This window comes from Elaeis guineensis, chromosome 3, assembly GCF_000442705.2.
Source record: "Elaeis guineensis isolate ETL-2024a chromosome 3, EG11, whole genome shotgun sequence".
Lineage (NCBI taxonomy): Eukaryota > Viridiplantae > Streptophyta > Magnoliopsida > Arecales > Arecaceae > Elaeis > Elaeis guineensis.
In genome coordinates, this window is record NC_025995.2 from 77,115,948 (window position 1) to 77,132,168 (window position 16,221).

The window sequence follows — 16,221 nt, forward strand, 5'->3', positions numbered from 1 at the left end:
TTCCGGATACCTACTTTGTTAACCTCATATTTAAACTCCTACATGAAACTACCAACACAAAGTCCTAGCCAATGTCTGGACTTCCCTATTTGGTCCCTTGGGTTTTTGAGAGCTTAATCTTGGTAGAAGTATGATATTTTGTAGGGTCTCGCAATCTTTCATCAAAAGGATTCTTCTTTGGGTGCAAATTTTCAATTTGCCAGAGAGACGAAAAAGTCAATCCCACACAAATATGGCCACTGTATATTTTTTTATTATTTTTTTACTGTATATGGATGAGTTCAAAATGTTGCCATGTGCCGTGAAGGGAAGGCTTTGAACTCCGCTTTCATATGTAGCATAGATACCTGTAATTGATTTTGTACACCCACTAAGGATTATAATTCCTCTTATTATTTTGCTTAAGTCTAATCTTACCTATCTTCATCATAATATTTGTTATCCTGCCTTTTAGCAGGAATTCAAATAATTATGCTATATCCACGATAGGACTTTTAATGAGATCTCATTTTTTAAAAAAATAAAAATCAGATTATAGCTAACTCCATCACTTTCACCTAAAAGACTAAGAGTGAAAAATGATTAGCTAATATCCATCCACATCCATTATTATATCCAAATCTCTGCAGATGTAGATGAAAATTTTAGCATTCAACTAATATCCATATCTATATCCATTTGCATTAAAGAAAAACATATATAGATATGAATAGAGAACTATCCAATTCTAAATATTTGATTCTATTTGTAATCCTATTTAATTTTATATAGTACTCAAAAAATTTTAAAAAAAATAAATAATCATATTAATATACTATTAGTTTGATTTATCATCTATTTAGTAATATATTTGATTCTATAATCATAAAGTTTAATCATCGGACCTATATCCTTATTTATATCTGTATCTATTTAAAATAAGCATGGATATAAATTTTTTCATCCAACTAACATTCGTATCCAAATTTGTCAAACAAAATAAATTATAAATATGAATATACTATATCCGACCTATATCCAGCCTAGTTTCAGCCTAATGGAAGACCCAAAAGCAAGACAAAGGATGGCTTCCCATCCTTCATGAGTCTAATTCTGGAGTCCACTACATAAGTTCAATAATTAAAAAATACAAAAAATATTTTAAACAATCCTTGAATTATAAGAAAATGCATAACAGATGTAATAACAACTTTTGCATTAAAGATTAAAAAATAACATTACTGCTTAATTTACATTCCAAAAAGAAATTATGTTGCATTTTGGCATGTAATGAACCACAAATGTTGTTCCTTCAAAACCATTCTAAAAACATTCTATAAAAGAACTGCCCAATACTGCCACTGTTGAATTTGCAATTAAACTAAGTTGAAGCTCCATCCAATTATCCTCCTTCACTTCATGTAACCTCTATAGGATGCTATCCAACATATGACATTCATCTGATAAGGAGAAAGCTCAGTGAGGGAGATTATTCTACAAGCGATCTATGAAGTCCAATTTCATCAAAGCGATCAGGGTGCGTAAATTGCCTTTGTCCAGTCCAAAGGTCTTTCTTACCACTATAAACTCAGGTGAGAGACTACCGTACAAGTCACATAGACGTAGTATGAGATGCCAGCAGCCATCCATTTTGATGTTCAGCTAAGCAAGGGAGGGGAGGGAGGTTCCCACCAAAGATAAGATTTCTCAAGGAAGCTAAGTGATGAACAAGAGCACCCTAGTTGGCATAGTTTGCTGCACAGAAAAATGACAATTTATAGCGCTGCTTCAGTTAACCATATAGACGCATTGGTGTTTACATAAACTATATAAATCACATATTGGAAAATCAACTAACAAGAACAAGTAATGCTTACCAAAAAGAATGACCCATATCAGAATTAGTAAACTCGTAAATGAACTCCTTGATCAAGCTAAAAAGTTACCAGGCCCCAAAATTGATGGTAAAAAATGTCCTAGTAGTGGAATACTATTATCATACAAATAGGTTAATCATAACAAATAGCTTAAGTATTCTTTTCAACAAGATTTTAAATCCTATAAGACGGAGCCGTCCCGATTTTTCAATGAGACGCACCGCTGTCCCGCCCCATCCCTACACTTGGGACAGAGGATGTCCTAAGGCATCTCGATTGGGATGCTGGGACACTAACGGAACGGCTTTGTCCCAACACATAGGATGTTATCTTGTCTCGATGTCCTGCGGGACATCTCATTGGGACATGAATCCTCGCTTTTCAATTTTCAACCAGATAGTTTTAAATTCCAGCAGCCTCTTGGAAAGAGAGTGATAATAGAAGTATACAAGTCAAACTCTCTCACTCAAGGAAAAATGGTAAATGAATCAAAGAATGGTTCTAAATTCCAGCAGCCTCTTGGAAAGAGAGTGATAATAGAACTATACAAGTCAAACTCTCTCACTCAAGGAAACATGGTAAATGAATCAAAGAATGGATGCAGGATACTCCTCGTTAATGCTTTCCATGAACATCTGTTAAACCATCATAATTCATTCTTCTTCAGGTAGCCTGTTCTATGTTGGGCTCATAAAACATGATTGTTTGAGTCAAACCAACCCAGTTATATGAATAAATATGAAAGTATTGTTGGTGAAAAACAACGACACCAGGATGATAGTGTGTGGAGAGGAATGAATTCAGCTAGTAAATTGTTACAGGTCAAAGAAATATATGGACAAGAGCCCAGTCCTCCCCTATTTTAAGCAAAGATGCACCAAAGAACTTAGGGTACATGATACAACTAAATGTCTGCAATAGCTGCTGCAGTCTCATTGTCATAAAACTACAAAGCTCACAGAGCTGAACGGAGCTGTAACTCCCATTTAAAGCATTAAACTATCAAAGACCACAAACTAAGTTTCTGAAATTTCTATTCACATGTTAATCAGATAGAGCTCAGGTTAATAATGCTTCTCGCAAGGCAATGGTCCCAAAAAACACACACAAGGAATATCGTACCGGACCGAACCACCCGGTACAGGGTGTGCCGAATCATACCAGCCGGGAATCAAGACGGTTCCGGTATGGAAAACGGCACATGCCGGTGCTGGAGAAGAAAAGAGAGAAAAAGAGGAAAGGAGAGGAAGAGAAACAGAAAGGAAGAAAAAGACAGAGGGAGATCCGTCGGAGGGAACATCAAAGGGCCTCCGGCGGGCCGTCGTGGCCGTTAGACAGTGTAAATGCCTCCTGCGGCTCCACGGCGTGAAACAGGGGCGATCCACCCCTATTTGCTGTATTTTTTAAAAAAATTCTTTTTTAAATGAAGCCGGCACAAGGTTTGTCGGCATCACTTAACCCTATGCCGGCTTCATTTTAAAAAAATAAAAAAATATGAAAAACGGGGCGGATCGCCTCTGTTTCACGCCGCGGAGCCGCAGGGGGCGTAAACACTGCCTGCGGGCCATGGCGGCCTGCCGGAGGCCCTCCGGCGGACCCCCTCTCTCTTTTTCTTTCTTCCTCCCTCTCTCTCTCTCTCTATTTCTCTCTCTTTCTCTCTTTTTCTTCTCTGATTCGGCTCCGTTTTCCTTCGTCGGTTCGTCTCGATTCGGAACGGAACGGAGGCATGCCGAACCATACCACCGGCCGGCAAATACGGCTGTCGGTACCGGTTCCGCAAACCTTGGACATACATATGCCATAATAAACAAATTAGCAAGAAGAAAGAATGATTTGGCACTTGGCTAACAAGATTGCAACAAAAGGCCAGTCAAGCAAGAAATTATTCACCTTAAAGTCTTTGTTTTGCCAGACACAAGCTCAGATTGGAAGCGAACTCCCTGTGGCTTGTTGTGAAACAAAAGCCAGGCCTTGCATCAACCTAAAAATTTCAGTTGTATCATCAAGATAGTATTTAGCTTTGCTCGGTTTACGGCCAACTGTGCAAGCAAAAACTTCAGTATTAGGGGCCAGAGATGGCCCAGTCATGGCAGTACTGATTACTTCAAACATATCCTCATCGGAGCGGTCATCTCCAATACAAAGAACAAAGTCTACCAACGATGATCCTCTCTCCCTCATAGTGGAAAGCAAGCGCTCAGCTACAAGGCCTTTGTTCACACCCTGTGACCATTATTAAATCATTAATTAAATAATAGAGGCCTCAGAGTAATGACGTCTAAGGATCGAAACTCCGAACCTGTGGTTTAACCTCCACATTGTTTGTTCCTCTCTTTACAGACACTGGTTCATTGGCAAGAACACTCTTGAGATGGCCCAGAAGTTCTTTGGCTTGACAAGGCCCAAAATCTGGATCAGCATCCTCATAACACCAGACAAGTGCAGTCTCTTTGTCTTCAATGGTTGAACCATCTGTTGTTTCGGTGTATAACCTCATAACAGGCTCTGCAATTTGTTTCCAGTTACAATCCGCCACTGGAGCACATGTTTGCCATTCAGAATCTCTTGTTACCCTGAAAATAGACATCACAAACACTTATAAACTCCATCTATTATACAGTAAAATTCATGGTCAAGTACCAACATATTATGGATAACTAAATACCTCAAAAAGTAGCCATGCTCTGCAGCAAGTCCCAGATTTTCACAAGGAGAGAACCACTCACTTAGCGTGCTTCGACTTCTCGCACTGACCAGAAACACAATGTTGCGTTTGTCATGACACAAACTGTTTAATATTTCAATAGACTTTGGGCATGGGCTCTTCTTGATGGATGCCTGTGGCATCAAAGTACCATCATAGTCTAAAAGAATGGCACGGGTTCTAGTTCTCCGGTATGCCGAAACAATGTGCTCCATTGAAAGTTTCCTAAAGTTAGGATCAAGGGCCACGACTCTAAATCCCAACCCAAATCCAATCCCCCAGCTTCTCCTTCTGTTATGGTCCTTACAAGTCCTCTCCAAATCCTGCAAAAAACTGTTGGCCCAATATCCAACATCATGACTGCTTACATACCTATAGTGCTTCTCATGCCGTAATTGCTTCTCTGCCTCAGCCATTTCCAAGGCAGAGTTCATTGCATCAGCTACCGCATCAATGTTCCATGGGTTCACCCGAATGGCCCCACTCAAAGAAGGTGAGCACCCGATGAATTCCGATAGCACCAACATGCTCTTCTTCATGGTGGATGAGCTTAAACCCAAGACTTTATCCAAGTTCTCATTCCCTTGCCGGGCAATGACATACTCATAAGGGATAAGGTTCATTCCATCCCTTACTGCTGTCACCAAACAGCATTCCGCTACAACATAGTAAGCCATTCTTTCAAAAAACTGAAGCAATTTGTCAATCAATATAACTGGTTTGTATCCAGGCTGGCCGAATGCCTCATTAATCCGTTTTACCATCACATTGCTCTCTGCCTGGACTTCCTTCACATCCTTCCCTCGGCCCCTGGCTGGATTGGCAATCTGCACCAATACCACCCTGCCCCTCCACTCTTCATGCTGCATCAGGAGCTGCTCAAAAGCCAGCAGCTTTAAGCTAATCCCCTTAAATATATCCATGTCATCGACTCCAAGCAGCATTATCCGATCACGAGCATGAAATTGCTTGATGAGCTCGGTGACCTTCACCTCAGTCTCTGGGAGACTCAGCACAGAACCAAGCTGACCCATATGAATCCCAACTGGAAGTATCTTGATACTGACGGTCCTACCATAGTACTCCAGTTCTATGTAACCTCGCTTTGAGTCATAAGTCAGACCAAGCATTCTACTACAGCAGGACAAGAAATGGCGGGCATAATCGAAAGTATGAAACCCAATTAGATCAGAATTCAGCAGGGATCGTAGAAGCTCTTCCCTTACAGGCAGTGTCCTGTAGATTTCAGAGGAAGGGAAGGGACTGTGGAGGAAAAACCCGAGCTTCACTCGATTGAAGCGTTTCCTGAGGAAAGTGGGGAGGATCATGAGGTGGTAATCATGGACCCAGACAAAATCATCATCCGGGTTGATCACCTCGAGGATCTTATCTGCAAAAATCTTGTTAACTGAAACATAAGCTTGCCACAAGCTGCGGTCGAAGCGGCCGCCAAGGTCAGAGGAGAGGGGAAGCATGTAGTGGAAGAGGGGCCACAACTGCTGCTTGCAGAAGCCATGATAGAATCTGGATAAGAGGTCAGCAGGGAGGAAGGCAGGCACACAATTGAAGGTCTCAAGGAGGATTTGGGCAACCTCATCCTGATCGGAAAGTGGGATCTCCTCACGAAGGGAGCCGATGTAGATGAATTCCATGTCATTGCGGTCACCTATACTGTCCTTGACCTGATGGAGAAGGGAGTCCTGGTCCCAGGTGAAGGACCAGCCCCCGGCTTCAGGGTGGCGGGCAGATCGAATGGGGAGCTGATTGGCCACAATGATTGTGCGGTTGGGGGGAGATGATAGATCGGAAGCAGTATCATCGGATTCATCGAGGTCCGGAACTATGCCGGGGGCCGTCACAACCCGGGGAATGCGGTGGCTCATTCCTCCAAGGGTCGGGGACTCACCGGAGGCCAGCTCCAGCAGATTGGAGTAGGATTTTGACCCCATTGCTGCTCACACTCTAATCAATGAGATCGAGAACCAAAACGGGGAACTCAGGAGAGTAAAGCTGGGAGTTGCAAGATGGAATTTTTCTTTCCCAAAGCCTAGCAAAGCTTAACAAGAAAGCACCAAGTTCCTTTTTGTTTCACCTTTTTTTCATCCAAAATCCAATTAATACAAGCAAGAATTCCAGTCGGGAATGGCCGGGTATAGGTTTTTCGTGATTCCTTAGGCTTTTTGAGAATGATAAACCCTAGATAAGAACAGGGGATAAGGATCCAAGTGGTGTTCCGGTTCGGAGCATCTGGGGTTCGAAGAATCACGCGATAAAGAAGGCCAAACTAAGAAAGGAAAGGATCATACAGCAAAGAAAAGCCATAAAATGGATAGAACTTTGGAGCATTTCAGCAAGGAATCGATTCAGAGCATGATAAAAAGGACCACCTTTTTCCAAAAATCCAACCAGATAGAGCAGAAGAAATCAAACTCCAACATGCCAACCCGTATACCTCCGATTAAAGCATTAGGAGTACTCCACGGCTCTAGAAATCAAGAAAAAAACAACAAAACTAGGAGCAATTCCAGGAGAAAATAGACAATTACCGAAATCAAAGACGCCACCAGCTTCGAGCTCGAGCCCTTACAAAAAGGAAGACAGAGAGAGGCCTGGTATCTCGCTGCCAGCCGCTGCGGTTTTATTCCAACAAGAAGACGGTATTAGTATTCAAGAATATTTTGTTCTTTATTTTTTGGTAAATAGAATATTAAATGACCCCAAACTCCGCTGCGGTTTTATTCCGACAAGAAGCTGGTATTAGTATTCGAGAATGTTTCGTTATTAAATGACCCCAAACTGATTTGCATAAGACCGCATATAAGTTTATATGCGGAAAACCAATCTGCCATTCTTTATAAGATCATAAAGCATCTCGCCCGTTCATCTGACATGTCGACTTGAAGAAAAATGACGCCCATGCATGACTTCTCACAATAGGATGCTGGTTGATGTCCGCGTAGAGTAATTTTATGCACCTTTGGATGGATGGAGGTATCCCTCGCAAAATCCGCGGGCGCGTGGATGAGGCTCCGCGGGGCCCATCGGTGGATCCCTGCACATGTGCCTCCAGCTAATCCTCGTCAACTGACACGTGTCGCTACCCCGACCGGCCAGGTCGCCGGTCTACTTACAGCTGTCTGGTATTCACGCGGCGTGAGGTCCACGTCATTCTAAAGGTCCTTGTGGAGCCCGGTTTAGGAAGAGGCGTCACGGAGGCACTCGCACTCGTTTATCCGGCAAGGATCCTCTGTTACCTCCGAACAGCAAATTTATAGAAGTTCTCTCTCTTGCTGTTTTGATCGGTTAGTTGAAGTGGGACCCGCAGGTCAATTTACGCCGCAAGAGACGTGGTCTGATGTTGTGTGAAGGACGGCAGATCCCGGCATCTGGGGAAGGGACGGCGAAAGGTTGGGAGTCAACCGGATAAGGATTATTGAGTAATCTAAGGAAAGTGGATAGGGGGTCAACCAGATAAGATTATTTGAGTTATTTATGTAGGTTTTTAGTAGGAAATTTTATTTAAATGTTTATTTTTTATTATTTTATCAAGGTATCCTTGGGGTTGCTAAAGGTGGAAAACTGGGCTCGGTTGTCCATGGATGTGTCTCCTGTCTATTTGCTAAATTATGGATAAGGCTCCTATCCCTTTCATATTTGCTAATTGACCAATATTTTATTAATCATTTTTTAGGGGCTTTGGAGATAAGTTTGAGGACAATGCATCTTTGTGTAGTATAATGCATGGAATGTTATATTTAATTAAAGAAGAACGGCAAGAAAATAAATTTGTTATTAGTCTCTATTGAGCATTATGATAATAATTTCGACCAGTAAGTTTAACGTTGAAAATAATATTAGAAAAACTTGGTTGCGCGAAGTTCTGCATCAAGCATTTTATTATCCATCTTCAATTTTCCATGTTACTAATCCTTACATAGTTACTAAACTTTGACGGCGAGCTATTTCAAAGTATTATTTTGTGAAATCACAGCCCTACTTTGCCGAATAATGATTTTTGAAAAGGATTATACTTACAATGGTCCCTACAAGAATAAATTTAATCTTCAAGGTTATCTATCATCTAACTCTGAAATTCTCGCTTTCATCTTATCCCTTGCATTTGTCAGTGTGTCCTTGGTTGTGTAGCATTTAAGATTTCGTAGTTGTTGGTATACTTCCTGAGACCCTTCCATCTTTGGTAGCAAGCTTGATTAGTTTTGATATTTTTGAAGGTTGCAATAGATATAAAAGGCAACTAGTCTTTTCTTGATTAAAAGAGAAAGTTTGATGTTATATTTGATTAAAGGAGAACAACGAGAAAATAAGTTTGTTATTAGTCCCAGTTGAGCATTATGATAACAATTTCTATCAGTAGCTTTAATGTTTAAAATGATATCAGAAAAACCTGGTTGCATGAGGTTCTATTTCAAGCTTTTTATCATCCATCTTCTGTTTTCTATGGTACTAATCCTTACATGGTTACTAAACTTTGATCATTAGCTATTTCAAAGTATTATGTTGTGAAATTGCAGCCCTATTTTGTCGAATTAATAATCGTTTTTGAAAAGGATTATACTTACAATGGTCCCTATAGGAATAAATTTAATATTCAAGGTGATCATCTAACTTCGAAAATTCTCACTTTCATGTTATCCCTTGCATTTGTCAGTATGTCCTTGGTTGTGTAACATTTAAGATTTTGTAGCTGTTGGTATACCTCTTGAGACTATTCTGTTTTTGGTAGCCAGCTTGATTGGTTTTGATATTTTCGAAGGTTGCATTAGATATAAAAATTAACTACTCTTTTCTTGATTAAAAGAGAAAAGAAGCTTAATATTACATTTGATTAAAGGAGAACAATGAGAAATTAAGTTTGTTATCAGTCTCTGTTGAGCATTATGATAACAATTTATATTAGTAAATTAACTTTTCAAAATCATTACAAAAAAAATTAATATTTAAAATAATGTCAAAAAAACTTGGTTGTGTGAAGTTCTACTTCAAGCTTTTTATTATTCATGTTCTGTTTTCCATGTTGCTAATTCTTACATGGTTACTAAACTTTGACAGTTAGCTATTCATAGTATTAATTATCTTGTGAAATTTCAGTCTTAATTTGTCATCTTGATTTAAATCATGGATAATGAATAATAAATTGAAAATGATTATGCTTATGATGGTCCATAGAAGGAGAAATTTAATATTCAAGGTTATCATCTAACTTCGAAAATTCTCACTTTCATGTTATCCCTTGCATTTGTCAGTATGTCCTTGGCTATGTAGCATTTAAGATTTCATAGCTATTGGCATACTTCTTGAGACTATTCTATATTTGGTAGCAAGCATGATTGGATTTGACATTACCAAAGTTGCATTAGATATAAAAAATAACAAGTCTTTCCTTGGTGGCAACTATCCACGTATTCTTATCCATGCTACTTTTTTAAGACATTGTTCCATGAAACTCTTCATTATTATTATGCCAATAAAAGAATATTCACCGATGGTGTGAGAGCTCAATGTGGAGAAGAAATTATTAGTTAGAAATGTTCTACCATATGAATTTTGGCTATCCAATAAAACATCACCACATCATTTAGCAAGATTAAAAAATCGAGCAACGATTGGATTCGAAATGGCTATGGTTATCCATAAATCATACTTCTATTCAAACCTTTCAACCAAGCGGCAAGATTTGAATTTTGAATCACCGAATGATGTGGCGATATTTTATTGCATGGTCCCATATCCCCATGGTAGAACAGTTCTAATCAATAATTTTTAAGTGTGGAGCCCAATCTCCATTTGAACAGTATCACTCTTTCTACATGTCAGAAGGACGATGCAAGGGATCTCATAATCAATTAGAAGACAGATAGATAAAGCATCTTAAAGCTCTCATTGTTGGAATCATCCCATCACAAATGGTGACAAGCTTCTGCCAGCATATGTTGATAAGACAATCATGGAGCCAACTGTTCCATAGTCCCTTTATGTTGTCAAATAATACATTCTTTAGAATTGTTCCAAGAGCGCTCACACCAGATCAAGATAACTTTCCATCCCATGGAGATTCTGTAAGAACAGGAGCTTCTATTTATTTTTCAATAGAACAAACTAACTAGAAAATTAAATATGAATAACTATACAACTCCAAACTCAAAAGTTACAGCAGGAGTCATAGATTTCACCACCTGTATATCTTCGACTAAGCTATACTTCTTTTGCCTTTGACAATAAAATGATTTAGTATGGAAGTCATTATGATCAAAACTTAAAGATCGAACATAAATTACAGTTTCAATTCCAAAATTTTAATAACAAGCAAACAAAAAAGCATAAAAGAAATGGTAATTTCTAAGTTTTTGTTGTAACACTTTACCACTCTGCACAACCCAAGTTGCTATTCTGGACCAAAAGAGTATGCTCTGCCAGAATTTTATCGCCATACTCGAGCGGTGAGAACCATATACAGTTTCATTGTGTCTTCTTCATGAGCTTCTCTCATGATCACTTTTGTTCCTCATGACACCTAACATCCTCTCACAACATTTCCCTGGTAATTCACCATGCTAACTAATAAACTATGGATTAGTTGTTTCATTGCAGTTCCTCCCTAACCATCCGCTGGCATGTGCAAGTTCTATTTTTAATGTGGATATGAGAACAGTTTTACATGCTGTACAATGATTATTGTTAATGTAAACTGTCAATAAATTAATGGTTTTATCTACTAAACCAAACTAGTTAAGATTGGTGATATCTTTGGCAAGCCATTTTGTTTATGTTGATGTCTAATCATTGCAGTCTTTTCCAATGATTAGTTTATTCTCAACCCTTGAAGCATTTGCTTTAGAGCCATTTATTTTGTTGTTGGAGAAACGGTTGCAAGTTTGAGGAGAAACATAGCAGCTAAATCTTCGGGGAAAGAACACCATCTGTATCCATTGGGTAGATCAAATGGTAGCTCCTGGCATCAAAGTCTTGTGCCTTGCCTTGTTTGATGGAAGGCAAAGCCATCGAATGGACCTTATCGAAACGAGTCTTTGTCATCAACCTCCTCAGCCTCAACTACAAGCTGGGCAGTATATGGAGAGAGAGAGATCAGAAGACATGCAAGCCACCTTAGATTCCCACATCATTCTTGCAATGCAAATAATTAGATTTCACGCAAACTTCAAAGCAAAAAGAAATCTTATATAAGTGAGTTGTCGATGGGAGAGACTTCCAAGGATAACAGCTTGGGACAGATTAGAAAGCCACAGATGATATCCACCCTGGTTAAACCAAAAAAAAAAAAAAAGGGTAAAGGCACACTCCACTCACCATGCTTTCCCTTCATTAGCTGACACACTGAGAAGGCCACAACCGGCAGGGCACCATTTGCCACATCTTTATTTGACCTCATAATCAATTAGAAGACAGGACAAATAAAGCATCTTAATGCTCTCATTGTTGGAATCATCCCATCACAAATTGTGACAAGCTTCTACCACCATGTATTGATAACATAATCATTGAACCAACTGGAGCCAACTGTTCCATGGTCCCATTATGTGGCCAAATAATACATTCTTTAGATTGTTCCAAGAACCCTCACACCAGCGCAAGATCACTTTCCATCCATGGAGATCCTATAAGAAGAGCAACTTGTCTTTATTTTTCAATAGAATAACCTAGCTTAGAAAGTTAAATATATGAATAACCATACAACTCCAAACTCAAAACCTAAGGAGTCCCGGGTATCACCACCGTTATAGCTTTGGCCAAGCTGTGCCTTCCTTGGCTTTGACAATAAAATTATTTAGTATATATGGCAGTCATGATGATCAGAACTTAAAGATGGAACACAATTACAGTTTCGATTCCAAAATTTTAATAGCAAGCAAACAAAAAAAATCTTGCGGTACAGAAAGAAGCATAAAAGAAAAAGTAATTTTGCAACTACATATAGAGTTCTCAGTTTTCAGACTGCAATGCTGTACACCGTGCCATTACATAGAAGTCACCTATGGCAGATCTAAATGCAGTTGAGCTCATATATAGTTTGCCGGAAATTTGGTTTCATCACTGCAGATACTAGCGCTGTTTCACTCTGACCCACACACAACAAACTGGTTGCAAGTGGAGGTTTGCAAACTTCTGACTGCATTATAAGGCAACTCCGAGTGCGAAATGTTATTAGAGCAGAAGGAAAAGAAAAATGGAAAGTTTGAAAATAAGGGCGGTTTCAAGACATGTAGCACTGCTATTTTTCTTAAGACTTTATTTACTCTCCCACAAATCAGGTATGCAAGGAAAATATGTGATGACCCTTTAGGATACAATAAAATCTAATTTTGATCATATTTTATACTAATGGATCAAACCAGTAAGCCCTCACTAGTTTCTATAGAAGTCTGTATCTATTAGGATAGTCGCTTTCTTTAATGAAGAGATGCGGCAACATACATTTTCTTTAGAAGCCAACCAACCATCACAATAGTTTGCTAATTGACATATAAAACAAAATACTAAAACTTATATTATTTTAAAAATATCGAACAACCTATCACCATTTTCAAAATAAATTAATTTTATTAGATCAACAATAATTTTGGATCTTATACATAAATAAAGATATCTTGCGATTAGAATCTTCACTTACTAAGGATAAGTTAAAACTAATCAGAATGGCATTGTAGACTAATTTTTGAACCAGCATTCTATTTTGACGAGTTGAATATACTTTCACATATAAAATTCTTGCACCGATGAAAGCTCAATATAAGCCTACACTTTTATAGCTTTATGTCTGTATCTTTTTCATGGGTGCTTTAAGAGCTAAGACCTTAGCTCTAAGAAGTGGCCTCACTTCACGTCTACATTAGAAAATTCTATCAGAAGTGCCCCAATAACAAAACCACTTCGACAAAATTCTTTGATAGGTTTATTAAGAGCATTTAGTTCATCCTTCTCTTTATATATTACGGATACCAAGCATTTTCACCTTGGGATGATATTAAAATTATAGTGCTTGCAATCATTCTTATAATGTACTTTATCTTATTGAATTCAAAACTTGATCTTATATCAATTGTTGAGTTGAGGTTCCATCATTGGTGATTTTGAAATATGAGTTTGAGTCACATCTCTTTTGATGTTTTAAACACCAAATCTCTGGCAAGTCCTTTTATCAATGATCTACCAAAATTTGACTTGGTCTTGCAAAGTTAATAGTAATCACTCTATTTATAATTAATTATCTTACGTAGTTATACCTTAATCCAATATATCTAAACTTTCCATTTTATACTTTATTATATGCTCTTGATAGTATGGCCTCACTATCAAAATATAAAGATATACATGACAATAGTTAGGCTATAAAGGAATAACATATAAGAGATCTCTCAACCATTCAGCTTCTTTATTTACTGAAGCTATAGCAATAAATTCTACTGCCATAGTAGAATCTGTAATAAATATTTGCTTCTTGGATCCTCAAGAAATTGTACACTTACTAGCATAAAGATCCATCTACTTGTTGAAATATGATCTTCTTTATTTGTAATCTGACTGGCATCCATATATCCTTTTAAAATAAAAGAATATCTACTATAATTAATGCAGTAGTTTATTATTATTTTTTTTTTTGGTACAAACGGATCATCATACCATTCTAGTGTGAGTACAGCTCAGAAAATCAGAATATAAAATATCTTATGGGACCTAAGAGCAGTCATCACCTTGATGCTAGATCCAATCTCTGATATACTCGATAATAAAAGATACAATCTAATCCACAGTGCCATTCACCTTGAAAATAGGTGCCGGACAAATGTCGTGGTGGAATGATGAAGGGAGCTCCAGATGTTGCGGAGCATAGTTCATTATTTTTTTTGAGTACGTTAGAACTCTGCATATAGCATGCCAATATAAATTACTTAGATTACTTATATATCTACCTAACTTTTCAATAGCAAAAGTAACATTAGGCCTAGTACAAGTCATAGCATACATTAAGCATCTAATAACTTTTGTATATTCTAATTGTGCAACAAGCTTACCAATATTTGAAACTAATTTAAGATTAGGATTGAAAGGTATAAATGTAGGAGTGTGATCTAAACAATTAAATTCATTCAATACTTTTTCTATATAGTGAGACTAAGATAAAACTAAACTATCTTATTCCTAATATAACATCAGCTCCTCTTATATCTTTCATAGCAAAACTATAAGGTAAAAATCTTTTAGTAATCTTCACTTGTTATAAATTAGTACCAAAAATTAACATATCTTCTACAAACCAACATCATAGCATCTTTTCCATTACTAAATTTACTGTATACACATATTCATTTATTTTAGAGTCATTAGTAAGCATAATTTGATAAAATTTTTGGTGCCATTTCTTAGGAGTTTGTTTTAATCTATATAAAGACTTAAAAAGTTTGCATACTTTATGTTCTTGTCCAGGAACTACAAACCCCTCAGATTATTCCATATATACTTCTTCATCTTATTCACCGTTTAAAAATATACTTTTTATATCTATTGATGAATAACCAACTTATAAATAGATGTAAGAAAAATTAGTTATCTAATAATTGCAATCCTAGCTACTGGTGTATATGTATCAAAATAATAAATATCTTATTTTTATGTAAAGCCTTTGGCTACTAACATAGCTTTGAATTTATCAATGATTCCATCTACTTTCATTTTCTTCTTAAAAATCAATTTACAATCGATTAGCTAAGAACTTAGTAGGAGGTCAACTAATTTTCATGTATTATTACCCATAATAGAATCCATTTCTTCATTAATTGATTCTTTCCAAAAGGCAGCATCATGAGATTTTATTGCCTCTACATAAGTTATAAGATTTACTTCTATATTAAAATAATATGATATGTACTTACCAAAGGATTCTCTAGTCCCTTTTACTAGGAACATAAAGAAATCCAATCCAAAGGTTTTTACTTTTCTAACTCTTTTACTACTTTTGGGTTCAAGGTTTTCCTTTTTGCCATTCTTGTTTGAAAGATGAACATGTTCTTTAGATCTAGAAATTGATTTAAATCTATTTTTATCAAATATGGAATCTCTTAATTTAATCACAATATTGATTGCTAATGAGCTATTAGGTTTCATTATGGTGAACCTATGTGCCTTACTATTTTGTGTATATCTTAAAAATATGCATTCAATTTCTCTTTCACCTAACTTTCTCTTTTTGGATTCAGCAACCCTTGCAACAATCCTATATCCCCAAACTCTTGAATAGTTTAGATTAGGCTTCTTTTTTTTCCAAAGTTTATATGGGATTTTATTGCTCCTTTTATTAGGAACTAATTTGTTTAATATATGACAAGCTAAAAATAAAGCTTCATCTCAAAACCTTGATTTAAATCAGAATTAGAAACTATTGCATTAACCATTTCTATAAACATCATATTTTTCTATTTTGCCATATCATTCTGTTGTGGTGTATAAGGGATAGAAGTTTCATAAACAATTCTAATAGATTCAAAATAATTAGGATCATTGTATTTACTTCCTCTATAAAATTTTAATAAAAATTTTACTATGCAATTCTACTTTAGATGTATAAATTTTAAACTTTTCTAATACTTCATTTTTAGAATGCAACAAATAAATATAATAATATCTAGA

General features: G+C 37.0%; 1 protein-coding gene across 3 annotated transcripts; it reads right to left on the reverse strand.

The window, feature by feature from the left end:
• Positions 1 to 1,178: 1,178 nt before the first annotated feature.
• On the reverse strand, positions 1,179 to 7,257 carry LOC105042109 (alpha,alpha-trehalose-phosphate synthase [UDP-forming] 6). Of its 3 annotated transcripts, XR_831474.4 has the most exons (5): positions 4,522 to 7,255; positions 4,156 to 4,429; positions 3,747 to 4,079; positions 1,558 to 1,734; positions 1,179 to 1,439 (listed from the first exon to the last, which is right to left on the reverse strand). XR_831474.4 is itself a non-coding variant. In XM_010919209.4 (4 exons), exons 1-3 carry the CDS (start codon positions 6,507 to 6,509, stop codon positions 3,777 to 3,779), a joined length of 2,565 nt encoding a protein of 854 aa, XP_010917511.1. In that variant the 5' UTR covers positions 6,510 to 7,255; the 3' UTR covers positions 1,179 to 1,734; positions 3,747 to 3,776. The 3 variants fall into 3 exon arrangements, 2 of the variants coding, with proteins under 2 accessions (XP_010917511.1, XP_019705011.1); XM_010919209.4 differs by having other exon boundaries at positions 1,179 to 1,734; XM_019849452.3 differs by lacking the exons at positions 1,179 to 1,439; positions 1,558 to 1,734 and adding an exon at positions 2,632 to 3,638 and having other exon boundaries at positions 4,522 to 7,257.
• Between the last annotated feature and the right edge of the window lie 8,964 nt (positions 7,258 to 16,221).

Coding starts and splice junctions, on each gene's coding strand:
- LOC105042109 (XM_010919209.4), bottom strand. CDS start 6,509: ATGGGGTCAAAATCCTACTCCAATCTGCTGGAGCTGGCCTCCGGTGAG. Junction 4,430..4,521: donor GAGCATGGCTACTTTTTGAG/GTATTTAGTTAT, acceptor GTCTATTTTCAG/GGTAACAAGAGATTCTGAAT. Junction 4,080..4,155: donor ATGTGGAGGTTAAACCACAG/GTTCGGAGTTTC, acceptor TAATGGTCACAG/GGTGTGAACAAAGGCCTTGT.